The sequence below is a fragment of the Ostrinia nubilalis genome, chromosome 19, assembly GCF_963855985.1.
Source record: "Ostrinia nubilalis chromosome 19, ilOstNubi1.1, whole genome shotgun sequence".
NCBI classification, from domain to species: domain Eukaryota; kingdom Metazoa; phylum Arthropoda; class Insecta; order Lepidoptera; family Crambidae; genus Ostrinia; species Ostrinia nubilalis.
The window spans coordinates 14472472-14500013 of record NC_087106.1 but is presented as its reverse complement, the minus strand read 5'-3'; the positions used below and the strand labels follow the sequence as shown (position 1 = coordinate 14500013).

Here is a 27542-nt window from a genome sequence, read left to right as displayed (position 1 = left end):
CGTGTTGTTGTTGTAGAAATTATTTGTGAAATTTTATTTGTGTCATTTTGTACTTAAAATGATTAACGATATTCGTAAACTCATCCAAACAAAAATTGCGATGCGAATTATTTTGGTCATATTTTTTTATATTTATTCGGAAATAAATCAGATAAATTGTAATTAAAGTGGCAATTAGCAATCTATCTTCGAGATACCTTTTATCAGCGTTAACATGGAGGAAAATGGTATGTTTTGCAACACAACTGTTCTCTACAATCTAATCCAACAGATTTTTGTTTGTATTTTTATTAATTTATCGATAACGATTTTTGTAGAGGTTTTATTTACCTACAATTAAAATCAACAGTAACTATGTGAAGAAGTAATCGTATGCACAGTTGCATACAAATTGATAAGAGTATTCTATTTGTATCTAGCTAATCAACCTGAAAACGCGGATCCTGATGGAGGAGGAGATCATGAGCTCGACATCGACAGCGACAGCGACGAGAACAGCATGATGAGACACGACATACTCATTGCAGAGGGACCGGAATTACTTGAAGCAGCGAGAGAGTCCAGCGACTCCGATGACAATGAGGAAGAGCAAACATTTGATATATCGCTGGCAGCTTCACATTCTGTAAGTATATTTTAGGTAACTCTTATTGTGATAAGCTGTATAAAACAATTAATATACTTTTGTGTCAAATATTTATGCATTTTTATCTAGTTGAGCCCATAATATAATAAAATAAACAAATAACAATAAGTTCTTAAAACTCTTACACCTAATATAAATGTGTTTACTAACTCTTATAAAAGAGGACTAATTTTACAATCACATGAACCAAAAATAATAATAAATTACTCAAAAGTCTAAATGGACCCATTTATGCAAACAAGAACCAACCCACAGAGGGGTGGTTTCGAGAAAATGAGACTTTTGTAAAAAGATAATATATAAATGAATGATTACTTGTTAATCTTATGTGGGATACTGCAGCCTATCTAGGAATATCAGATTCATAAATTTTGTAAAGTTAAAGTTAAAGTAAATCGTTAAAAACCGGTTGGTTCTTTCTTGCAAAAACATTTTTTGTTGCTTAGTTCCTTCTTGCAAAATGGATGTAAGATTTCATTGTTGTGATATATCTAAAATTAAAAGTCATTCTATATAAAATATAGATTTTAATGCCTTTTATTAGATAGTGAATTGGAATCACGAACCCTTCAAACTAAAATCACTATTATTATCGTCTTCTACCTCAAAATCGATAGGCCCGGTAATACTGTCGATATGGTCTTCTATGTTGCTGCTTTTCAGGGTTTTGTAGAAATTGTGTGTGTCGTTTTGGTATTAGATGCAGAATACTTTTAATATTCTGTTAGTTTAGCCTCAGATATAGCTTTTCCTGTAAGCTAAAGTAAGTCCATGTCATTTTTTGTCATCACGGCCTTGCTTCTGATATTTTTCTGTATATTAACTTCTTAGTGCCGTGTGGGAACGGCCATAAAGAATAAGTACTCTTCCCTACCAGGAACAGCGTGTCATAAATGGCGTAAGAGGCGACAAAAACTCCTGCAGCACCGGACGGATCTCTAGCCCTGGCAATCTTTAACACTCGCATACTGCGGACTGACATGAGGCTCGCCGAACTCGAGGAAGAACTGAGCAGGTTGCGGTGGGATATCGTAGGACTATATGAAGTCCGAAGAGAGTGGGAGGACACCATAATCCTCAAATCCGGAAATCTGCTCTTTTTCCGGGAGGGCGACCAGCAGTCCTAGGGTGGTGTCGGGTTTATCGTCCACAAGTCCCTTGTCAACAACGTGGTCCAGATCGTGAGTGTTTCGGCGTAGCGTAACTTATACTCAGAATCACCAAACGGTATTCGCTGGAGGTCATACAGGTATATACATACGCACCGACCACGGAACACCCCAACGACGAAGTAGATACTATGTATGAGGATATTTTCAGAGCCATTCATACCTCCCGGTCCCATTTTACTGTTATGATGGGGGACTTCAACGCGAAGCTGGGTAAACGAAGCGATAGTGAGCTGAAAGTGGGGCAATTTGGGTACGGCGAGAAGAACGCAGGTGGCCGACTGCTGGCTGGCTTTATGTAGAGGGAGAGCCTCTTTATGATGTACTCCTTCTTCAGGAAGCCAAAGCAGAGAAAGTGGATATGGCTGCATCCCAATGGCGCTATAAAAATGTGATCAACTTCATCTTGTCGACGAAGAAGCATATATTAAATGATGTATCTGTGATCAGCTCAGTCAAAACAGGAAGTGATCAACGAATGGTAAGAGGCACATTGAATATCAGACCCAAGCTCGAGAGGTATCGACTGATGAATTCTACGCTCCGCGCAGCGTCCATCCAACTAAAACCCCGAAAGCTTTCAGCTCGAGTTGCAAAATCGTTTCGAATGCCTAGGAGATTGAGAAAATGTGGACGAATACAATGACAGGTTCGTGGAAATTGTTCAAACGACCAGTAGTGTGGACAATTGGGTCTAAGATCTTTAAAAACCGTCGTTCAAAAGGAACCAAAAGATCTCTGACTTCACCAATAAACTTATGGAAGAGTGACGAAACTTGGTTCTGCAGTCCTCTGAAGATGCTGCTCGGTATTGCCGTCTTAACAGACAGATTTCCAAGTATTTGACTCGCGACCTACCCCAATATAATACAGACCGTATAAAAGAGGCGAAAGAGCGTAATAAGGGCTCTAACTAAAGTGTTCGAATGAGATCTGTCTGTTGGCCAAAGCCTACTGATCAAGCTGAAGACCGAGGATGGCAGAGACATCTCGTCGGGGCTTGAGTTATTGAAAGAGGTTGAGAAGTTCTACGGATAATTATACACGAGTGTACATACACCTGTCACAAATCTAGCTGAAAACCCAAGAGCTAGATTGACCCGACACTATACCAAAGATATCCTGGATGTCAGCCTGTACGAAATTAGAATGGCTCTCAAACAGCTGAAAAATAACAAGGCGAGTGATTATGGAATCACGGCTGAGCTTCTGAAAGCAGAGGACGCCGGTACTAAAGATTCTTCAGAAGCTGTTTGATTCTGTCATCCTTGAGCAAAAAAACGCCTACGGCATGGCACAGTAATGTGGTGATACTCTTCTTCAAAAAAGGCGACAAAACCTTGTTGAAGAATTATAGACCCATCTCACTTCTGAGCCATGTCTACAAGCTGTTTTCGAGAGTCATCGAGAATCGTCTCATTCATGAGCTGTCAACGTCGTTATTTCGTTTTGAAGAACAGGCTAAGGTCATAGATCATACTATTCATACTGCTTCGTTTCATCTTTTTCGAGTAGAGTTTTTCAATGCATAAATTTATTCATCAAATTTTGTTATTATTAAGACATTTTTTATGATAAAGGTACAAACGCAACGATAAGAACGGATTTTTTATTTTTAAATAGCTTAATTTTAACACTATCAAGAACTATGCTACATGGTTCCTTCAAGACTAACCTGATTTCCACTAAGCAAACAATCTTTGGTTCTGTTTAGTTATAAAAATTTTGAAACAATTTTTGCTAAATGGAACCAACCTACATTGGTTCTAGTTTGCATAATTAGTTTAAATAAGTGCTTAGGGACCATGCTGTATAGTTCTTTATAGTTTTTAAAAGTTGGCCAAAGCGGGTTGGTTCCGCAAGTGACAGTGCTGTATCTCTGTTGTTAGTCGTTAAAAATGTACCATAATTTTTTTGAAGATAGAATGCGTTATTTGAGCGCCATCTATGTACTTAACTCAATTTCACTCAAAGTGTGGGTTGGTTCCTGTTTGCATAAATGGGTCCAAATGTAAGTAGGCAGGTACTTTATACAGTAAGTGATCTATTTTGTCAGCACAGAATTGCCTCCGCCATTTAGAGAGCACTTAATCTACATTTTAAAATGAGATGCATTAACATTAACCACAGTACTTTTTGTTGAACTGTAATAATTGTGTAATGTATGTAGTAGAGATTAATGCTTACTTTCTGGGGGATCTGGGTTGGTATGAGTAGGCTGTAGGAAGATAAATCACAAATAAACAATTTGACACCATTCCCCAATAATTCGAAATCGCAACTTTTCTAAAAAGACACTTCATTCTGGTCTTAAAAGCTTAATTAATTTTAAATTACCTGTAAATTACAATTTTTGGTCGCATTGTAATTGAAAAAAGTAGTTTAATTGAGTTGACAAAGTAGTGACGTCACTTGCTTGTAGTGACACAAAATCTATGGGAGAGTTTCGTTTTGACAGTTTTAAAAAGTACGTCAATTGATTGGTGGTGTCAACATGTCTGTTGTGCAAAATGGCCCAATGAAGATTCTAAGTGCGACGATTGCCCTTCAAAAGTAAGAGTCCGTAATGAACGTGTCTGCCGGCAGTACATGGGCCCGGGGCTGGTGGCGGTGAGCGGGCGGCGCGTGCTGGAGGCAGGCTGGACGGGCCGCGTGCCGGCGGCGGCGCACCACGGCGCCGTGTTCCCGGGCGAGACCGTGCCCATGCTGCTGCCCAACCCCGCCGACTCCGCCGCGCTGCAGGCCATCCAGAAGGAGCGCCTCTTCGGCCTGCTGTGCCCCGAGTATGTACCTGCTGCCCAGTCTAGTGCTAGTGTTGTATTTGTCATGTAGTTGTTAAAACATTATGTATTTTCGGATAAGATGTAGGCCTAGACTAGAGCTTCCTCATTGGGAATTAATTTAAAAAACTATTCTTCTAATATAGAATTGTTCATGTCAGCTGTGTGTACTTGCCTTGGCCAGACAGAATACGCGGGCGCGGGCGAAGCGCGACGCTGTGTACTCAGAGATACTTTTTTTTATCCACAATGAGGAAGCTCTTGGCCTGTATCTCACCTGATGGTAAGTGATGATCAGGCCGAAGGTGGAAGCGAGCTTCACCAGGAATCCTCAACCACGGATGAACTGGCTATCTTACCTCTAATTGCCAGAACACAACAATGCTGTTAACATTATTGTTATTTCGTCAGACAGATTTGCGACAGATTTAGGTAAGATGACGAGATGGTAAGACGAGTGTCCATATTGGTGCTCGCAATCTAGCCAAGCATTGAGAAATAAAATAAATAAAATGTTATTTGTATTAACTGGGTATGATTATCGTGTGCAGCGAGACAGGCACGGTGGTGAGCGGCTACGGCGTGCTGTGCGAGGTGTTCGAGTGCGGCGCGCGCGAGGCGCGGCAGCCGCTGACGCTGAAGGCGCGCGCGCACCACCGCTTCCGCCTCGTGCACGCGCCCGCGCACGCCGCGTCCGTGCATGTCTACTCGCGGTCGGTAGCCTTCCTTCTACTTTCTCAACTTCTTTTCTTTTTAAGATTATTAGTAATTTCACAAATTACTAATACTTCCGTTAACACCTCGTACTAAGCTAAATATGCTTGTGTCACGACTCACGAGTGAGCTCACCACAATAGTCGAGCGACGGTGGGGACCGAACCCGTGTTCCCCGGATCACAAGTCTACCAGTGGCATAATTTACGTATTTTGACAGTCAAGATCTCGCTGACGTTCAGAAGTCGTCCCATTGAACAGTTCCAAATCCGTATTCACAAGGGTCATTTTCGATAGAACGATTACTCGATAGGATCGCAACTAAGCGACTTGTTGTCATTGAAGTTTTGTTACGTGAATAAGGCTACAGTTCGACCCCTTCACCGTTCGGCTATCTTTCTCTCTTACTCTGTAACTTTATTAAGGTTGAACGATATATGATATTCGTTTGCTATGTGTTTACAGAATGCGGTTTGTGGAGGTGCGCGTTCTACCCGAGGTGGAGTTGGGCGAGCCCCTGCGCGCCGCTCGCCTGGCCTCGCTCGACCCGCATCGGCGCCCACGAGAGCCGTACGTATCTCCTCTCATCGTGACACCAGGTCTAAACGACGCTAAGTCATCAACGTTATGATAGTTTTTTTTTCTTCCTCTTATTATCTACGATCGGCCATCCATAGCCATAATTAATCTGAAAGTGTTGTGAATGCTTATACTAAAACGTTTGTTTTTATTTGTATAGAGAACAATAGTGTCTAGACAAACCTAAAGAGGATTTAAGACACTATTTAAATCAAATATGTAATTGCTCAATAATGAATAATAAATTTTAAAAAAAATTAGATGTGTTTTGGGAGCGGATTATTTGACTGGTATTCCATTGAATACCAAAGTCCATCAATGGTAAAAGCTCTACTTTCTCTCGCTGAGCTCAAGGATGTGCCATTTATTTATTTATTTATGCTTTTGCACATACAACTGTACAGTGGCGAACTTAATGCCAGGTGGCATTCTCTGCCAGTCAACCACAGGTCGACTTCTTGCCATCTCTTGAGGCGCTTATTTGTATCTCTGTCCATTAGCAGGTTCTTGGCTAGCGCGTTGCTATGTCTGTCGAGTCTCTGCCTGTACTTTTTGCTGTAATAGCTGTAGTGATATTAAAAGTAATGTATGCCAGGCAGCTGGACCGGCGGCTGCGGTGCATGGACGCGGCCGTGACACCGTGGCCGCTGTTCGTGTACGACATGTTCGACTACACGCGCGTGCGCCGCGACATCGCCAGCTACTTCGCCACGCTCAACCTGGGTCAGTCATCTCATGTACAACTACTGATATTCATTTATTTATTTATTTATCTTCGTTGACGTGTGAAAACCTCGTAAGTCGAATTTTTACCAACAACACTTTTTAATGTAGGGTAAGAAAACCTCTCAAGTTCTCAACGCACAATGTGGGTTTTCGCGAATTTAAAATCCGCCAGATGGCAATACGTAGACGCGAGGTCCAAATGCTGCATGATTGGTTATTTTTGACATGACATTGACAGATAAAATATGTCAAAATCCACCAATCACGCAGCAGTCAGACCCCACATCCACGTCCCGCCATTTAGCGGATCTTTCATTCGCGAAAACCCTCATTGGAGCTCACCTATATTCGGATGGGATGATTGCGGTGCCATCTATTGCGTTCAATGAAAACCTCGTAAAATATTCAGAAGATCATTATGTTTACCCAAAAGACCATTATGTTTACCCAAAATTGTGCAAATAAATATTTGAATTTGAATCAGAAGATGGTTTGTTGTCTCTCCTGAAAATTTTTGTTTTCGGTACTCCCGAGGTTTTCACCCCTCAACGACGTTATGTGCTTGTGAATCTTATTGTGTATATTTATACGCTCGTATGCGCGCAGACAAGCTGCCCGAGGACCCGGTGTCGCTGTCGTTCTGGGTGGCGTCGAACCTGGCGCTGTCGGCGCGCGACCGCCTGGCGCTGTTCGCGGTGGACAACGCGCTGCTGCGCCTGCACATGGAGCTGCGCCTCATCGCCCGGGTGCGTGCCCGCTGGTGACGTATGCGCGCACCGGTGGTAGGCCACTGGTTATATTAGGCTAAAGCCTGGTCCGTGAGCACGTAGAATCCCGTCCAATGACCCCAAGCTACCCATCCGACTCGCGACTGTGCGACGGGCGCCCGCAGTGAGTGTGCGAGCGCAACAGCAACATAATTACGCGCGAGCGATAGGGATGGGTAGCTTGGGATCATTGGACGGGATTCTACGTGCTCACGGACCAGGCGTTAGATGACAAAATTTCAATTATTTGTCCGTTAGACAGATAATTAGAAAATATTAGACTCATATTTTTTATTTTCTTTCGTAATTAAATAATAACAGTGCTACATCGAATTGAAATGGCGCGATACGTCACGCTTGAGTAGAATTTTTACTCAAAAGTGACGTCACGCGACATTTCAACTCAATATAATACTGTAATTATTCGATTATGGAAAAAAATAAAAAATATGAGAATATTTTCTAATTATCTGTCTGACAAACTAAATAGAATTTTGATTTCATTACCCAGTCATCATCCCTTTTCCACGTATTTTGAAACAGTCAAAACATCGTTCACGTTTAGAAGTCAAACTATCGAAAAACAGTCCTAAATCCGTATTCACGTGTCATTTCGATACAACGATTACTCGATAGGATCGCAACTCAGCGATTTGTCATTTGACGTTTAATCACTGTCATCCGATTGAACCAAACTTCAAAATGGGTAATAGGTGAATACCGCGGAGGCCAGTATTGAATACGCATAAAAACGAAGTCGAAACAAAATTGGGCGATTAACATGTGAATACGAAAAGTGACTCCAGCGATCAAATCGCTAGCATGTTGTTGAAATTTTGTTACGTGTTTTAAACTTCGTATACACTTGCAGAAGAGCGTGCTGTGTTGCTCGGCGTGCATGACGGAGATCGCGCGGCGCGAGCACATCTTCCCGATGTCGTCGGAGGGCGTGCACTCCAACTACACCAACCTGGGCGGCTACATGCACGACATCGTGACCGTGTCGGCGGCCAGCGCGGCGCTGGACGGCGCGCCCTCGGCCGAGTACTCCTGGTTCCCCGGCTACACCTGGACCATCGCGCTCTGCGCCACGTGCACGCACCACGTGGGATGGAGGTGCGTACGTATCAATACTCTTGTGCTTCATTATCGCTTTTAGTAATGAATATGTCGTCGAGATAGCACAAGTAAGCAATGTCCATAGAAAATCAACTTATCATTTAACATTTCTATTATTTTAGCTAGCGATAGGACCAAAAGGACACCGAACTATGACAAATTGTCTCATTAATACTCCTTATAAATTGCTGCAGTTCAGTAAATTTCATGACTGGAATAAACCTTTATTTGGTGGTAGGTTTCGTTCAAATCAATAAACTTAATTCAGAAAATATACATGACGCGTGTATAGAAAAAAGATAGCCCGCAAATCGGCGATCGTTAAGTTGTCGTTTTTTTTTATGCTAGACAAGGCAGGTATTTGACCGCCTTTTATTCGGTATTTTGTGCGCCTACAACTGGTTTTCCCCCGGTTTAGGTTCGACGCGATGAAGGCGCGGCTGCGGCCGACGCAGTTCTTCGCGCTGTGCCGCAACAGCGTGCAGCCGCGCGCCGGCGACGAGCGCGACGCCGCGCTGTGAGCGCTACTCGCTCCGAACCAGCACGAGCCCCGAGAGACGCGCTGAACGACCGCGGGAATGGACCGCGGTGAGAAGCTTACTCTTAGGCCCGGTTTCCACCAAGGCGAAAAGCGGCGAAGTGTTTTGAACGTAGATATAGAGAGATGCCAACTAATGCGCTGAGTTCGAAACTCACGCCCGTATTCACAAACGTAACTATGAGGTCTCACAGTGCGCGTGGACGCACAGGGTGACACACGAACCAACACAGAGCTCTATTCAACGCTGTGCGTTCGATTTGCTGCTTTACTTAAGCAAGCATCGTTTGTGAATACGGGCGTAAGTGTCGCATTTGAAATTCATATTATATTTTATTATTATACCAAAGTAATCAAAATATGCGCTCATTATCCACTGCGGTATCGGTACACGTTTGAATAATCTTTAGTACTACGCAAGCAATGTAAACTGTTTACATTATGACGTCGCTGCTGTCATCATTGCTATCACGAGCAATGCCCAAGTAACATTTTACTCCATTTAAGAGTTCAATAGTCGTTCACATGTACTCCACAAGCTGTGTATGTCAGCTGTATACGAGCTGTATAGCTTGCTATAATGCTTTTATAGAACCAGTTTGGGCACAAATTAGACAGCTTTAAGTTCACTATGGCTGTACATTAGCAGTATAATAGCATTATAATAGCAGTTTAAGTAGTAACATCGTACTTAAGGCTGACTTACGGCACTATATGGGACGCAGTGTGAACCATACAACGTACGTGAGGACAATAAAGAGTAACAAGTGGCTAAATGCACAGCTTTCAAAGTTATAAAGTCCGACAAAAGTACTCCAATGCTACCTAAAGTTCACGTGTGTCTTAAATTATTTCCACATTTTAATATTAGTTTGGTATTTGTACGTGAGTGCCAAGAGGGAAACAACTCGGGCGGATAATCATTTATGCAAATAATAACACGGGTTTTAAATACTTAATAATGTTAATGCCATTTTAGGTTATGTAGAACAAAATGGTGGAAATGAAATACGGCTATGTGAACTGTTATAACTCCAATTTAATGCGGTGAGCGTATATTAGGTTCACATGTGTTCTGTTAGAATGCTGTTATCTATATGAAGTTCCACATTTGTACCACTACAGCGCTAATGTCTATAAATTTATTCTAATGTGAACTTATGTACAGCTTTAAGATGTACCTAGTTCAGGTCAATTGTGTATCTTTAATTCTTTCAAATACTGAAATTTTAGAGATCCGCAATAAAAATTATTAATGTCCGTTAAATCGCCTAGCCCAGGTACTAATAGTCAAGTATGAATACCTAAAGCATCAGACGGTAGTGTTCCCGGTTTAAATTCGTTTATTATGCTTGACAATTTATTCAAAGCGGAATGAGGAATACGATTTTCAATAGCCCATGTTCTTATTTTTTTTTGCGAAAGGTTAAATAATTGTCCAAATCAAAATGGTATTCACTATCACAAGAACTGCAATCATCACACTCTGATATCTGGTATATTTTGAAGGGAAATTTCAGGTTCAGGCATAATATTTTCCTCTGCATCATGTACAGAACCACCATGAACAACTAAAAACAGGCTTGGGGAAATGTGTAATAGAATATCACATTCACATTCGTGTTCAGCTTAAAGCAAATAAGAGTAGTACTTGTGGACAAATAAACTGCTATTGATGTTAATGGACAACACATATAGTCCTTTTAACAGCCTACAGTGTACATGCGAACCATTGAAACACTTTTGTACAGATAGTAAAAAAAGGTTATTTTAATTATCACAAACAAGTCCTACTACAGCTGAGTATTTCTCAAAAAAAATGTACATTTTGAAAAAAAAAAGTGTGCTTTGAAACAGTTCAAAAGTTTTATATTTATAAATCATCACACAAAAAAAACACACACACAATTTTGAAGTATGAATATTAATCTTTAAGATAACGAAGAATTATAGCTATAATCCTACTTATTACCAAATATTTAGATATTTTAAAAATAGTCCTTTTTTACCTTTCATACAAAAACCTGTTTGCCACCCTAGCTTTTTCATGTATTTTTGTTTCATAAAATGCGATACGTAACTAAATTATTGTAAATTTCTTTGTATTATCGTTCTACAGTAATCGCAGTTTCTGTATCAAATTGATTTTCTATGGGGTGTCATAATGAATTGGCAATTTAAAGCAAAAAAACAAAATGAGTCGCTCTCATTTACTATTTCGTTATTTACTCTTTAGTTACGATTTATTTCTACTTTCCCATGGTTTCTGAACAATTCCGTATTTATTTTACACGGACAACAATAGCTGCACTCTGAATGGCTGTTGGCCTGACGTCTCCGCCATTATACCTTGATTTTTTAGAATCCAGCAGAGATGTAAACATACACTTTCATACACAATTACACCATAATCACTTACGTCTTCATAATATCATACACATTATTTAACAAGCCCATGAAACCAACTTTATTTTCACGTTTATACAAGTTTGAAATCAATCTTTAAAACAAATTATTTTAGCAAAATACGTGGACGATAAAATTTTGTGAGACTTGTCAAATTGACTTGACGTTTAAAATCATGTGTTATCTCCATATTGTCTATGACTTGTCTCTGACACATCAGTGCTGTAACCTGTGAGTCATAGACAATAATCTGTAAATTTAATCGATATTATTTTAAGTATTCACTTATCTCGATTACTGATTAATTTTAAATAAAAAATATACGATACTTTGTTTAGTTTTCCAGCGATAACTTCGACGATATTGGAGATAACGTAAAAATTATTTTTCTACTTTTTCGGAGTCAGTTTAATTTTTAGTCGGTTTTATTTAAACGAAATTATTTTACTTATTTATGCAATTATGCTTACGTATAGTTCCATTGCTTATTTTCCTATATAAGTAAATAAAATAAAAGAAAATAAAAATCTTCTTTCAATGAGGGTTTTCGCGATTGAAAAATCCGCCAGATGGCAATACGTAGACGCGAGGTCCAAATGCTGCGTGATTATTGGATTTTGACATATCTGTCAATGTCATGTCAAAAATAACCAATCATGCAGCATTTGGACCTCGCGTCTACGTATTGCCATCTGGCGGATTTTTTAATCGCGAAAACCCTCATTGATAGCATCTTAAATTACCTCCCTAGCGGAATAGAGCAACAAAGAACTAAGCGAGCGAGATGCCACTAGTAGCAACACTGTCAAACAGAACTTTTTGCAACTATTTGAAGTTTAATAACTTTACGGATATCATTGATTGTGTTACTGTCCAGTGTGTTTTTTGATTACATCTGTGCATACAGTTTGTTTCCTGTTCTCGAAAATTTCATAATCAGTTCACATTCAATGTTGCGACCTTGTTGCATATTTTTAGTAGGTATTTTGACGATCACCCGGCGATGATACGCTAGTACTACAATAATTTCACTTCGCGATTAACGAGAGGTTTTGTCGCATCACTAGTTCACAGACTAAAAATATTTTTATGTCAGTTGGCCATTTTTGATGACATTTCTGCTGATTTCTAAAAAATTAGACTGTACATCTATCGCGAAAATTAGTAAAAACGTGTGTGTTTTGTGGGATTACTTTTTCGTAACAGGCAGTAAAATCAGCGATTTTATATACACTCGCGAGCAAAACTATGGAATCACTTACATGAAGTTGTTTCCACGCGAACTTGTGTACTAACGAATTTGTTAGTAACAAAAAAAGTGGCACCATTTTAAAGATTCGATGGGAAGGCGAGTAATGGAGGCGAGTTCTGTTCTCCGATGAATATAAACTGTGTTTGCAGGGCAGCAGTTGAAGAGGTCGGGTTTATAGGCGGCCTGGGGAGCGATTTGTGCAGTGCTGGTTCGCTGAAACAGTGGCTTATGGGGGTGGCTTGCTCGACTTAACATCGAGATGTGTACGAGCAAATTGAAAGCGTGCTTATCGGTGACCTGCCGTCAGTTTCGAGCCTGTGGCAGGCCTTTTTGGAGTTAAATTCTATTGCTTATGTCTTAGACAAACTGTCTACTCGCTAACAGCTATCCTACGAACATTTCTGAGCTCTTGCTGGACGTCGATTCCAGTCAAATGACGATTACATAGAGAGGTTGACATGAAAAAACGGTCTTCCCTCTGCGATGTGCGCCAGCGCTGTTCAGAACTTGGTCTCGGGATAAAGCCACCAGTCTCCCGAAAGCGTCTTAAAACTTTCGAAACCCAGGACTGGCTTATGTGGCGCTGACGTGCGACAGCCCGCTGGCTGAGCCCTTCTTGCAATAGTGCAACGATTTGTGCTGCTTCTGAAGGTGTAGAATCCCAGGTAAGTGTCAAAAGAAGCGGAGATGTGTATGAATCAACGTGTGAAAGCAAAAATCCGAAAACGCGTGCTTTTATAGGGGGTAAATAGGCCGCAACTCGCGACGTATCAAACAGTTCATACATGTCTTTTTCGTTACTTCTTCACATCAGCCGGGATATCTTTTTAAATACTGGTGTGATTTAAATGAATTTGGTATCAATTTAAAGATAAAAGTTTAATCTTTTAAATGGTGCCACTTTTTTTGTTCCTAACAAATTCGTTAGTACACAAGATCGCGTGGAAACAACTTCATGTAAGTGATTCCATACTTTTGCTCGCGAGTGTAGAACGGTAAGTCTTCATTTAACCATTTTTTGTAATACTTGTGGTACGAACATTTAGTAAGCTTTTATATTTGCTGTAACAAATTTTATCAAAAAAATACTTGTTTCTGATCTCATTTTGTCTAATATTTCGTTACGTTTTTTACGAATTTCGTTACGTTACGAAAAAGTACAACATAATGCTGAGTGTATACTGTTATTACCTGACTAAGCATAGTAATATTCACTACTTAATTTATTTCAAAAAATATAGAGCGTTAATAACAAAAGGATTGGATACTATCTGCTTTACAGAAGTGCCACCAGCAAAAAATTTTCAAATCATTTTAGATAACGTTTTTATGTGATTACTTCTTTTGTTTTTTTAGGAATGCCGCCAAAAACCAATGCCGAAAGGCAAAAAGCTTACAGAGAACGACTCAAAATGGATAAACGTGATGGAACAAAAATAATTTTATTAAAATAGTATGAATGATTACTCCTTTATTTTATTTCTAACCCCTTAATATTACCCCGTATTTGGGTGCATACTTACAAATATTTCGAATTGAATAAATGAAGAGCATTCACAATATTTCGCCAATGTATAACAAGCCTTATGGCCTTACTATTTCGTTACTACCGTTTCGTTACGTACATTTTTTTTGAGAAATACTCAGCTACTAGCTGTATAACAGTCTAAAACAAGTAAACATAACAGCCTTTGGCTTTATAAATGACCACGTGTGTTCTATTAAAATGCTAGCTCTATAACATCGTACAAGTAGGCCGTTAAACAGCGGTTGCCGTATCTCTACCCTCCTATAATGCTCTTAGTCAGATGGCTGACTAAAGGATAGTTGTTAGAGTATTATAACACCAACAATCGTATAAAAGTATAACTCTACACTAGTCTACACTCCTATAAGTCCCTTAGACAGGTATAGGTGTAATTAAATGCAATAATACAGCTTATACATCACGAGTGAACTGTACTAATGCTTTAAGTACACATTGGAACTAAATGTGAACTCTTAAATGGAGTAAAATGTTACTTGGGTGTGTTCTGTTTTTGGGCATATTGCTGCGACACCGACCCTTTGTCAAATCTCCCTTTAGTTTCTGTGATCTGTGGTTTTGAATAACCAATCAGATTTCCTGCATTAAAGCAGTTTCCTCCCTCGAATCTAAAAGCTGTCGTCAAATTGTTCCAGAACCCAGATCCAGTTCACGTCGTCGGCGCGCAAATTGACAGAGACGATGAAAGATGAAGTCGAGTGTTTAGTCTAAGAATGAAAGATAAGACTGTGACCCCTGATGTGAGTTGTAGCGTACCTCGACACTTGCATGCGGGTTATTTGCTGTTTAGAATACTACGACGAACTCATGGGAGCACTTGAAATTGTTGATCTAGGTGCCTTTAATTTACCCATGAATATATTTGTCATATTATTTGTACTTCCTATCCATTTAATTACTTCACATTGGATTTTTAAGTAATTGGTTATTTCAAAACATATTAAGAATTCAACATTTCATTGATATAAGTATGTGTTTAGGTTGTCTTAGAAAAGAATAGAAATATTTGAAATATATTAGAGATTAAATAGATATATTTTTACAATACGTATGCCATTTCGAGTCGTAACAAGTATTTGTGTAATATTTATTACTGTTGTATTTTCATTTTATGTTATGATTATGATTATTCATTGTTGTTATAGGAACTTCTGTAATAATCTTTTAAAACACCTAAAGAGAGATTATGAAAGAGCTGAATTTGCTAATGCAAGAAATAACCCTAAGAAAACTTGGGAGATCATTAAAAACGTCACTAATACTAAGAAAGTAGCTGAACCACCTACAGAACTTCTAAATTTAAATAATGATCCGATGGAATGTGTTAACATTGTAAACTCATTTTTTGCACATATAGGGAAAGACTTGGCAAGCAAAATTAAGCCTAATCCAAACTCTGAGGCTCACGAACTACCCCCCGAGCATCAGTACTCTCCTCCTCATTCGATGGCTATTCTAGAGATCGATGAAAGGGAGGTACAAGACATTGTTATGAGCCTCAGGAATGACTGTGCAGTGGGATGGGACGGATTGTCAGCCAGAATCTTCAAGTCCTGTCCAGTTCTTATACCCGTCATTACCCACTTATGTAACCTAGCAGTGAAAACTGGGAGGTTTCCAGTTGCCTTGAAAAAGGCAGTTGTCCACCCCATATATAAGAGTGGGGACAGAGCCAGTGTTAATAATTACCGTCCAATCTCGGTGTTGCCTACCTTGTCCAAGATTTTTGAACGTTTTCTGAATCGCCGTCTGGTTTCCTTCCTCGAAGCAAATAACCTAATCTCAAATAATCAATTCGGTTTCAGGAGAGGAAGGTCTACCGAGGACGCTGTGGCCTCACTTGTAGAATACGTAGTCAGTGAGGTTGACGGTAATAGAAAATGTCTAGGCATTTTCCTGGATCTCTCCAAGGCTTTTGACACTGTCTCTGTCCCCTTACTCTTGAAGAAGTTGGATGCACTGGGTGTAAGAGGGTGTGCGTTAAGCGTTTTTTCCGATTATCTATCGGGAAGGACGCAATGTACAAGGATAGGAGAATTTGTCAGCCACCAAGAGGCTCTTGACTTCGGAGTTCCTCAAGGGAGTATACTGGGTCCCACGTTATTCTTAATATACGTTAACCAGCTCTGTGACCTACAGTTACCCCACTCTCGAATAATAGCCTATGCAGACGACACGGTTCTGGCTGTCTCAGGAAGTGATTGGGCTGAGGCTTTCGCTTTGGCTGAAAATAATTTTAAAATTATCATGAATTGGCTAAGGCTTAACCTTCTTACGCTGAACGCAGACAAAACTAAAGTTTTAACTTTTTCAATTCGCTCTTCCACACAACCTCCGCATGAAGGCCTTCAGATACGTGCCCATAAATGCTCCAGTGGGTCCCTAAACTGCGACTGCCCCCAGTTACAAAATACAACCATCATGAAATACCTGGGTATACAGGTAGATCACTGCTTAAACTGGCATAGTCAGGTGGAATCCGTAGCATGTCGATTGCGTAAGATGATCTTCATCTTCAAGACTTTGCGCAATTCCGCAGATAGAGATATCCTGTCAACAGTCTACTCAGCGCTTTGTGAGTCAATCCTTTCCTACTGCATCCCAGTGTGGGGTGGCACCTCCAAGACAACCTTCATTAAAATTGAACGTGCACAAAGAGCCGTACTTAAGGTTATGTATAGAAGGCCCTGGAGATATCCAACCGCACAACTGTATGAGGAATGTAATCTACTCACGGTTAGACAATTACATATCCTTCGGACCACCCTGTGGCTACACCCGACTGTACCAATAAACTGTCCATCAGAGTCTAGACGTCGTCCCAAACCACCTTGTCCTGCAACCACCACTAATACTGTTTTCGCTGATAAACAGCTGCATAACTTAAGCACAAAATTGTATAATAAACTAGACAAAATATTACAAATACATAAATTAAACAAGTTTGAGCTTAAAAAGAAGTTAAGATCGTACCTGCAAAATCTTAGCTACACTGACACTGAAGATTTGTTGTCCTAGACAACAACACACACATACACTTACACTTATATACATTACACTTACACATACCTACACATACACTTACACACACACACACACGCTTATACAACAAGCAACACTCACAGTTCTCTGTCGTCTTATTATCTACTTTATATTTCTTTTGTTAAATTCACATATCTTTTCACAGTAATGTTTAAACTTAGAAAATTGTAAGAATTCTTATACCCATATCGCGAGCCGAACCACTGACCCTTCAAAGCTCAGGTTTTTCCTATTTTGAAGGTCAGGGGAACAACAAATTTGCTTAAACACGAAGTTGTTAATTAACGTGATTAAGATTTTAAGCTGTATTAGTGTTATGGTTTGGAAATAAACTATTTATTATTTATTATTATTATTATTATTTTCATAGATGATTCTTAGGGTATTATTAAATACTTTTATTGAGGATATTATTTAATAGCACTCCTTAACTTTGTGTAGGGTATTCATAAATAAAAATATCCTTTTTATGAACTAGTTAATGTTTTATGTTATTACATTTGCGCAAATTAATATTGCAGAATAATTTTATAAAGTTGTTTTCTGCTTCTAAAGATCAGGAGCGAACATCACAGAACTTTATCTAATGTAAATGACGTGTAAATAAGCATTTTCTTATAAAATTAAGGCAATAAAATATATAATTGTTACGTATTGTATTTAATTTTACTCTTATCATGCGTTTCTGCGCGACTAACACCAAAAACAAAATGAAAGTTATAATCTATTTAGTATATTTTTTATAATTTATTTATATATTATCAAAATCTTAAATACAAAATATACAGGTAATGCCTTAAATAAGTTAACTATCACAGCGCGCTTCGCAGGGCTACCTGCTTCGCAGCAGCAGGATGGGGAAGTTCTCCGTCACCAGGTAGTCGTCCTCGAAGATCACCGCTATGTTCAGCTCGAACTCTGGAAACGTATTGAAATCATTTCTTCAAGTAAGGTACGGTACCTTATGAAGTGTATTGAATATATTTTTTTTATGGGACAGGATCATCCGATGGTAAATGGTTATCGCCGCCCATAGACTCCCGCAGGCCTGGAGGCGTTACAGGTGCATTGCCGGCTTTTAGGATATAAGTACGTTCTCTTCTTGAAAGACAGTAGGTCTGTATTGGTCCAGAAATCCGCAGACGACAGTTCATTCCAGTTTGGTTCCGGACAGAAAGTTTCTAGAGAAACGTACAGTTATGGACTGCATAGTTTTTTTATGGCACAGGAGGCAAAGGAGCGCACGGATCACCTGATGGTAAATGATTACCGCCGCCCAAAGACACCCGCACGCAGGCCGTTGCATACAGGTAAGTACGTAGCCAGCTTTTAAGATATAAGTACGCTCTCTTCTTGAAAGACAGTAGGTCGGTATCGGTCCAGAAATACCGCAACGACAGTCTATTCCAGTTTGGTTGTGCGGGGCAGGAAGTTTCTAGAGAAATGTACAGTTGTGGACTGCCAGGTTGTTGGCAGTCGCCAACCACCTTTAAGGCCTCAGCCTCGAATTAAGCGGGCAGCGGGGCGGCGGCGGCGGCGGCGCGGGAGCGGGGCGGGCAACGCAGACCCGTTCTCGAAACAAGCGGGCAGCTCGCGCGGCGCTTTAGCGGCGAAGTGTTGTGTTCGGGGTTGTGTTGTCGAGATATATGTTTTTATTCGCAAACGAAATGTCTGAACAACGGCGATAATTTTATTTCTATTCAAATTTATTCCTAACGCTCGATTTATTGTGGGCAAAAGAAGGAGTGCGCTGCCCGCTCGTTACCCGCTCCCTCGCCGCTGCCCGCTCCGGCGCCGCTGCCGCGCCGCTGTTTTCGAGAACCGGTCTATTTGATTTTACGCATAAGATCCTGCCGCTCCCGCGCCGCCGCCGCCGCCGCCCCGCTGTCCGCTAAGTTCGAGGCTGAGGCCTAAGGGGATAGAGTGTATGAATAGTGCGCGTACCGATCTTGAAGTTGTGTGTGGTGGTGGTGGGGCAGGTGAAGAGGCGCGGCAGCACCATGTGGAGCGGGATGTCGCGCGCGCGCTTCACGTCGCCCGCGCCCACCTGGATGTTCTGGATCTCCGTCGCTGCGGGCAAGCGTGGCCAAATGAGGGCTATCGTTTTTATACTTAACAGTTGGCACCCCTGGCGATTGACAGGACCTTACTCTACAGTGGCGCCAACTGGTGAGCGCTAAAACGATAGCCCTCATTAAAAGAGCACCCTTCATTTTCGCCCTACTACCGGGTCGAGGTAACTGCGTACCTGGCAGTCGTTGTCACAGGCTCTAGTACAGACAGGAAGGTGTTCGGATAGTACAGCGATTCCCACCAAACTTATTTAGTCTACTGCCCACTTTGAGAATAAATTATTTTTTAGCGCCCCCCATTTTTGTAGTCAAGAGTCGAGCTCAGTCGGTGTCTAAGAGTCCTCTTAGTAGATGACGCCTCCCAAGCCTCTACACAACGTCCCGATATTTTTCTGGGTCTCTTACCGCCCTTTGAGCCTGCAGCGCCCACAAGGGGGCGTTATCGCCCACTTTGGGAAAGACTGGTAGTAGGTAAAGTAGTTAGTTCGACCGGATTGTACACTTGGGCCAGCAATGCCAGCATTAAGAAGTAGAAGGTAGAAGCAAGTGCTCACCGTCGCGGGAGTATCCCTCGGCGCAGCCGCAGGTCTCCACGCGCACCAGCTGCAGCTCCACGGACTTGATGGCCGCCTCGCACTCGTCCACGCGGATCTGCGACACGACACAATACAACATTACAACATTTAACCGCCTCTGTGGTCTAGTGGTAAGACCACCTGCTTCAGACGCAGAGGTCCCGGGTTCGATTCCCAGTGGGGGCAGATTTTTCTGTTCGGTTTGGTTGGTGGTAGGGCTTGTTCTGAGTCCGCTTGGCTAGCTACCACCATCTTACCTAAGCCTGTCGCCATAACAACAATGTTAACAGCATTGTTTTGTTCCGGCAGTTAGAGGTAAGATAGCCAGTTCCTCCGTGGTTGACGATTCCGGGTGAAGCTCGCTTCCACCTTCGGCCTGATCGTCACTTACTATCAGGTGAGATACAGGTCAAGAGCTTCCTCGTTGTGGATAAAAAAAAATACAGTTACGAAAACATTAACCCAAAAACGACAGGTTCATTCAAGTTGAGCGTGACAAGAGCTAGGCAGTCCCACCGAAGGACGTGTTTCGGCCACAGAAAGTGCTGTCTGTAAAGGCACAAGTATTTCTGAAAATACCAATCCCACTCCCGCTTATTCTGATGAAGGGGTCGCTTACCTTGCCGGTGAGCGGCTTGTCGAGCGCGCACACGGTGGAGTCGATCTCTGCGTAGATCTGGAACTGCGGCAGCGCCACGCGCGCGCTCCCCGCGCTCCCCGCCCCCGCCGCGCGGACCGTGGCCGGCGTGATCTCGCAGCGCACCGGCTTCTGCGGCGCCGCCTCTTGCTGGACACATACGGTAAAAGGTTACGGATTGGTCGCCGCAATGACGAAAAATATGCGACCCCATTGCACTTTGAAGTATTTAAAGGCATATTATCAGAGTAAATACAAATGAGTAGGTCATCATCAAAGAAACGCACCAAGCGCGCTAAATTTTGTCAGTGTGTGCGTGCGCGCCGCATACGTATTGGCGCGCTCACATACAAACTGCGCTCGGGCGTTTCTATGAAGATGACCTACTCATTTGTATTTACTCTGATATTATTGACATAATACAATTCATTCATAACAAAGATTGACTAGATGTAAATAAAACAACTTTCTTACCGGCCTATACTGCACAAAGAACTGACAGCTGGCAAACAAGGGTTTGTTCAGGAAAGACCGCTTCATGCTGCATTTCAGTGTGTACATGATGTTCACAAACACACCGTGGTACGTCTCCAGTAGCCCAGGGTAGCCAGGGGATACGGCCTGGATAAAATGTATATGGTGTTAAATATAATACCAAACCATTATAGTTAATTATGGACATAGATTTCCCTGGTAAATTCATTAAAAAAAAAAGATATTAAAATGAATAATGTTTAAAAAAATTACCTGTCTAGCTCTTAGTGGCATTTCAAATGGGATTTCTGTAACTCCAACAGGAATCTTGCCCGGTGGTGCAAGCTCTATGCTAGTGTTGATGAGGTTGATTGGCTGAAACCAAATAAAAATAAATGTTAGTAGTGGAATTCACATGTAGCAAGAATTTAAATAGAAGGCAGTTTTCAGTGAGTGCTCTGTTACTTTGTTATAGCACTGGGCAGTGATTATTATGATTTTGAGTCACTTGTCACAGTCAATAGTTAATAGTATCAGGCGTTACTTTGTGGAAATCCACAATTAGATCCACGCACCGTGTTATAGCGTATGCAGGGAGTGTGTGTGATTTGGTACTTGTGCCGGCGTCACTAAGAGGAAATTTCAAGCTAGTAATTTTATCTTTTTGATACAGTCATTTATTTATTTATTTATTAAGGTACAGCAACAGATTGTAAATCATGGCTTAAAAATAAAGTACATTGAACAAAGATTAACAATTAATTTGCACTCCGATTGTAGCTGAACACAACATTAGTTTTAGTCTAGCTTTGATTTAAGTAAGACAGTAATTCTAATAAATACATTAGTGATGATGGTACCTTAATGCTGTTGGAGAAGGCCTCGAAGATGCCGACGCTCTTGGTGCTGAGCTGCAGGCCGACGGAGCCCTCCGCCAGCAGCGCCAGCCCCTCGTGCCGCACGTCGCCGCTGCTGTCCACCACCACCACGCCCGCGATGCTCTCCTGCAGCCACAAACATTCATTCAATTATTATAAGTTTGTTACTTATGTATGGTATAGTTCCCGGTGTTTCAGGACCCTGAATTTTTAAAGTATTATTGTGAAAGCTTATATGCAAATTATGGCGTTGGTTTCAACCTCCCTCCTCAAAATGATAAAGCTAAAACTACATTAAATAATTTTAATTAATGAAACTTCATTGTGTTAGTATTTCTAAGACCAATCTATTTAACATATAAAAAAGTACTTACGCCTTCATAGTACACTTTACTGGCTCTTTTTAAATTAATCGTAAGATTTGTAGACATTATTATTTATTTATTATATAGAACTAAAACGAGAAACAACAGCCCAGCCTCAAACCAAAACAAATCAATCAGCTGTGAGAGAGGGAGGAGGAGGTGTGTGTGAGTGAGAGAGAAGATCAGAAGAAGCGTAGTTTGACGTTTAAAGTTTTTTTTATTCCAAGATATTGTGTAGATTCAGCTTTTTCCTGAATGTTTTAGACGACTGCATTGTATAGGTCGCGCAGCAAAAGTCGAGACGAACTTATTATAAAAATAGTAAATATAAAACACAATACATACACCATAAGTTCTATGTGAGCAACGCATGTGGGACAGAAAGCACGACGCCTTGTCTGTCAGTCAGAATGAGCCAGAGCATAAACAGTTTATTTGTATTGTTCGCCTAAACTCTTGCTGCGTCGTGAGTCGTGACCTAATTTATCTTCTATGATGATTATAATTGATTATATAGTATAAATTCACATTCATATACCTGTATACCATATTTTATCTTGGCGTAGAACTATTGAAAGGAAATTTAAAAAACCAAACTGTCATTTTCATTTTGTCAAACTGTGACTTGCGTCATTTTTCAAATTCAGTTGAAAAAGACGTTTGTTGGTGGTGGTCGTTGTTTTTGTCTTGAAAAAAATTACGATACATTTATTTATTTGTTACGTTTTAAAATATTTTATCGTGCGATAATAATTAATGTAGTGTTAATTATTTTATCTAGTGCAAGTGGTGTCGTAGTTTTGTGTGTGCGCTCTTGTGGAAGATTGATAAGAACAGGTGATGCCGTCGAATACACCCCGAATGGATCGATATCGGTGACTTTGAGTTTGGAGTGTTTTTAAGCTGAATGCGAGGGGAGACGAAGATGGAGAAGTCTGCCCGCCCTCGAACGGCCCTCAACGAATGCGTGAAGGTGGTGGTGCGATGCCGGCCACTTTCAGAAAAGGAGAAAAATGAGGGTTACGAGGAGGTATGATCGCCATCGCATTATTGTTTGTGTCGGGTGCTAGGGCTGCGCAGACTTGGTGCGTAGAGTCCTATCCGTTGTTTAATGAAAAATTTATCTGGAAATGTTGTCAAGCAAGTGTTTTAGGAATTAGGTGTACCTACCCGATAATAAACTAAATTTTATGAAAATAATAAGCATCGACAAAATTCATTAGATCATGGTTAATTTCAATTGTTGATATGACTTTCACGTCGAAAGCATTTTCTGCAGTGATTTGTAAATCAAATTTAGCCAGGGCATGGGCCTGCTGATTCACGCGCGTGGGTCTCGAATCTCAATCCTGAACGCCTAAGCTAATGCGTGAATTCGCGATACAATTTCGCATTGCTCAATAGATCCATTTAAATTATGGGTGTCTAAGAATGTCAAACACCTTCATTACTTATTGTTCAGTAGTGTTTATGCTAATAACTCGTTTTAATCAGCTACTGAGTGATAGTTTGCCTAAAAGTATCCACCTACCCTCCTCAAAAAAATTGTTTTAATTAATATTATTATTTTTTATTTAGTATGTGAATCTGCTACAGTACTACTGCTGAAAGATACCAAATAAATCCAACATGTGTATGTACAAAGGCTGTAGTAAAAATAGTTTGCATATGATTGACACAGTGAGTGCGTGTGAGCACATCCCAGGTCATGATGTAATGTTTTGACAATGAAATTTTGACACCACATGGGGCCTCAGTTCTTACTAGAGTATGCTGTAGTTCCAGTGTTACTAACAGTAAGAAAAATATTTTTTATGTAGGTATAAGATAGATAGAAAGTATTTATTGGTCTCAAAAATAGGTATTCTTAACTCAGCAATTTTTCAAGTAAATTGCAATATTGGAATAGATTCCTCCAAAAATATTTTAGTGATAGCTATTTAAAGCTAAACTAAACTAAACTTTCGCCCAGTGAAGTTTTGGATAATGAATTGAAAAATATTTGGTATTTTAATATTTAGCTTTAAGCTAAATGCATTTCTCGATAAATGAATTTCCAATAGTTTACCAGTTCTAGACTAGACAGTCATTATTTGATGCATCATCACTATTGTTCATTTAAAAACAAAACAGAACTACTCAATAGGCATGTTTGAAAATATGAGTAGGCATGATGATAAATCAAAATTATGTATAAATCATGCCTTGTATAAAAATCAAGTTACCGTAACATAATGTATTATTAACCATTAAAATGTAAGTACTGCATGTGACTTTGTTGGTGTACCTAATAAATAAATAAATTTAATAATATTGGTGCACCACACACACAAGGCAGATTTTGGACCTAATCAGTTTTTGAACTTCACTCAAACAACTTCTCTTACTTAAATTGTGTACAAACAGGATAAAAATAAAAACTTAATAAATAGAAGGAAATGAATAGAAATCTATTAATAATCGTGTATCAAAAATAATAAAGTTTTGCGTCGGATTTGGCGTTGGATACGTCGCGAACTTTTTTGCCCAATGTCCAAGAAAATTTTTTGTCTGAGATCAACACCCCCAACCAAAAAAGTACTAGGTAAGTAAGGCCATCAATCAATTTGCAGGAGATCAAAGCCAATCCAAAAACGAAGTACCATACTTCAGGACACTTTTGTAACAGAAAAAGATTTACCAAGTTGTATTGTGCATTGTAAAAAAATCGAAAAGTTGAAAGAGTAGTATTTTTTTGTAATCTCTAGACATATAAACTATTACAAATAAGGCCATCATCGCACACATTTGCGGTGATTAACCACGCGTTGGTCGCCAACATTTGGTCAGCGTAGTTCACATTCTCGAAATAAATCAGCGTACGCGCACCGCGACCTAGCAGCTGACGGTAATCGCCATTCGCGGCTGATCCATATTAGGCATAAGTAGATCTTCAGTGGACACGTGACGGCCTTCGCTGGCCACGGCACAAGATTAATCGTACTAAGGGGTCATCCATAAAGTACGTCACACGTAAAGAGGGGGGGAGGGGGTTGACAAAGTGTGACATGGTGTGACAAGGGGTGGGAGGGGTCCTAAGTTTCGTGACATCACATTTCAATTGTTTCAAATATTTGATATAATGTTGATTTCATAAAAAAAAACTTAATTTAAATGGAAATAAAACTAATTTCGGAACTGCTAGGCTGTTAATTTAATAATTTTTCGATATGAAATTGCAAAACATGTTACGTCACACTAGGGAGGGGGGGGTCTCAGAAATGTGACCACCTGTGACAAGGACGGAGGGGGGGGTCAAAAAATCATGAAATTCGTGTGACGTACTTTATGGATGGCCCCTAATGCATCATTTTATCCTCGAGTAACTTAACATCTGGCGTGCGTACGATATGTAGGTAGGTAACCTATGAAACCTAAGTCTGCAGATATCGCGCCTACTTGTACTGTATAAGTAGGTACTACTTTACAAATGGATTAGATCAGTCATGTTTTTGTCAGTGTTTGTCGTGTTTCCATTTAAAGCTAGCATATTCTATTTAAGTTTTTGTGCCGGTGAAACTTAACTGGTTAGCGGTTTCAGCAACGCTTTGTAATAAAACACCGAAGTCAGTCGTATTTCCGAAGATTTTCCATGAAAAACTCGACCTTGGAACTGCTTATTGCCACTTGAAAGATACCTAACTTACGCAACTACAATTAATAGTTATTCAGCCATTTTATCAAGTTGCTTGTTAATTTAAAAGCCTTAATTTTATACTTTAGTACAAAATTGTAGTTTACTGGTGTAAATAGGTAGGTACAAAATTAAAATTTATCTCAGCCGTTTAAAAAAACACTTTTCCTACATACGCACGCACGATTCCCACAAAATGCTAAAAAGGAGTAAATGGCACAGAAACGTGTAATTTTGAGATAAGTATTTCCAGTTAGAGTATAGGGGTGTGTACATACAACCAAAGTTACGGCGTTAAGTGCCGATAACATTGCTAGTTGCGCCGGCGCACGCCAGTCGGTGTTTTGTAGAGTGGAGGCGATGACGATATGGCACAACCACTCTACAATCCTCAGCGCCCTCATGCCCTCAATACGAACTCGCGCCAGCGCATCTGCGGCCCGGGGCTCCTGCGTGCTGCGTGCGAGACGCAGCTCTACCGAAACGATAAAACATCCAAACGATTTGTTTGAGTTAAACTGTGCAATTTGCATAATATTATCAATCTGGGGCACACTGTGCTACACGGTTGTACACAACGAATTAAACATTTATTCAGAATTCAGCCGATAACGACGTATTGGAGAGAGATGAAGGCTAAGATTAATTTGTAGGGACTCTATGCACCGAATTTATTGCAAGGAGCAAAGTATCGACAAATATTTCAAAATACTAGTAGGTATGTTAGTTAAAAATAGGTTTTCGAAATGGAAAGCTTACAAGAGTTACGATCGTTAGACAAGTCATTAGCAATTAACAAGATATAAACACCACAGGCTACCTAAGTAGCGACGAGATCGAGCGATGTGTTTACAAAAGTGATATATTATGTCACGGTTGATTAAATTTGATTCACGACACGCTGGCGTCGTCGGAATGAAACGACTCGTTTGGTTTTGAGGTAATGCTTTCTAGATCAGCTATTTGATTTGATTGTATTCTTTAGGTGTCAAAGAAGCGGCGGCCGGAACAGAAATGGTACGAGCGGCTGTCGACAAAAACGACAGTGGACAATAAAAAGTTTGACGCCCCCTTGCAGGTCTGAGTCTGAATCTTGCCTCTAACAAGCAGATTGGATAAACGGTGCACTAACCCGGTGTGGCCACTAGCTGCCATGGGGCGCCAGGTCTCTCATCATGATTCATTCATTACTCGTATTTAGGCACATTTAGTATTAGATTATTCATATTGGTGGTGGAAACTGGGATCTAAATTACTTTAGTGCGGAATATTAATCAGTTAAAACCGTAATTTTGATAACCAGGCATTCTGAAATATCACAGAACAGTAACGTCTTTGTAGTAGATTCATATTTTCATGCCTATAATTAAACAATCTTTACGCACGTTCAGGAAAATCGTACTGCTCCGAACCTGTTTATGATCACTCACATGATCCACATCATTTAACACGCGCAGGAAGTCATTGTCACTAATGTAATTTTAATTAATAAATGGAGAGCGCTTATATATTAATTTGATAGAATTAATTCACCCGGTGAGCTTAGATTACCAGGGCTCGTGTTGTGAATGTGTCACATCACAC

At 40.4% G+C, this 27542-nt stretch overlaps 3 protein-coding genes across 3 annotated transcripts in view; 2 read left to right on the top strand and 1 right to left on the bottom strand.

Annotated features, from left to right (window-relative positions):
* Positions 1 to 22: 22 nt before the first annotated feature.
* Positions 23 to 17934, top strand: LOC135081233 (protein cereblon). The gene is made up of 10 exons (XM_063975982.1): positions 23 to 227; positions 420 to 625; positions 4402 to 4598; positions 5147 to 5308; positions 5775 to 5879; positions 6484 to 6611; positions 7221 to 7360; positions 8253 to 8497; positions 8919 to 9088; positions 14878 to 17934. Exons 1-9 carry the CDS (start codon positions 215 to 217, stop codon positions 9019 to 9021), a joined length of 1299 nt encoding a protein of 432 aa, XP_063832052.1. The 5' UTR covers positions 23 to 214; the 3' UTR covers positions 9022 to 9088; positions 14878 to 17934.
* LOC135081234 (vacuolar protein sorting-associated protein 26C) lies at positions 17575 to 22422 on the bottom strand. Its single transcript, XM_063975983.1, has 8 exons — positions 22295 to 22422; positions 21903 to 22046; positions 21316 to 21417; positions 21043 to 21189; positions 20551 to 20718; positions 19911 to 20007; positions 19229 to 19354; positions 17575 to 18202 (listed from the first exon to the last, which is right to left on the bottom strand). The coding sequence occupies exons 1-8, from the start codon at positions 22349 to 22351 to the stop codon at positions 18117 to 18119; spliced, it is 927 nt and encodes a 308-aa protein (XP_063832053.1). The 5' UTR covers positions 22352 to 22422; the 3' UTR covers positions 17575 to 18116.
* A 510-nt stretch (positions 22423 to 22932) lies between these two features.
* LOC135080990 (kinesin-like protein Klp68D) overlaps positions 22933 to 27542 on the top strand; it is a gene marked incomplete at its 3' end in the record, with an annotated part of 36612 nt that continues 32002 nt past the window's right edge. Inside the window, exons 1-2 of the mRNA XM_063975715.1 lie at positions 22933 to 23315; positions 26944 to 27036. Of these exons, the coding sequence (XP_063831785.1) occupies positions 23193 to 23315; positions 26944 to 27036 (216 nt within the window). The remainder of the gene's footprint in view (positions 23316 to 26943; positions 27037 to 27542) is intronic.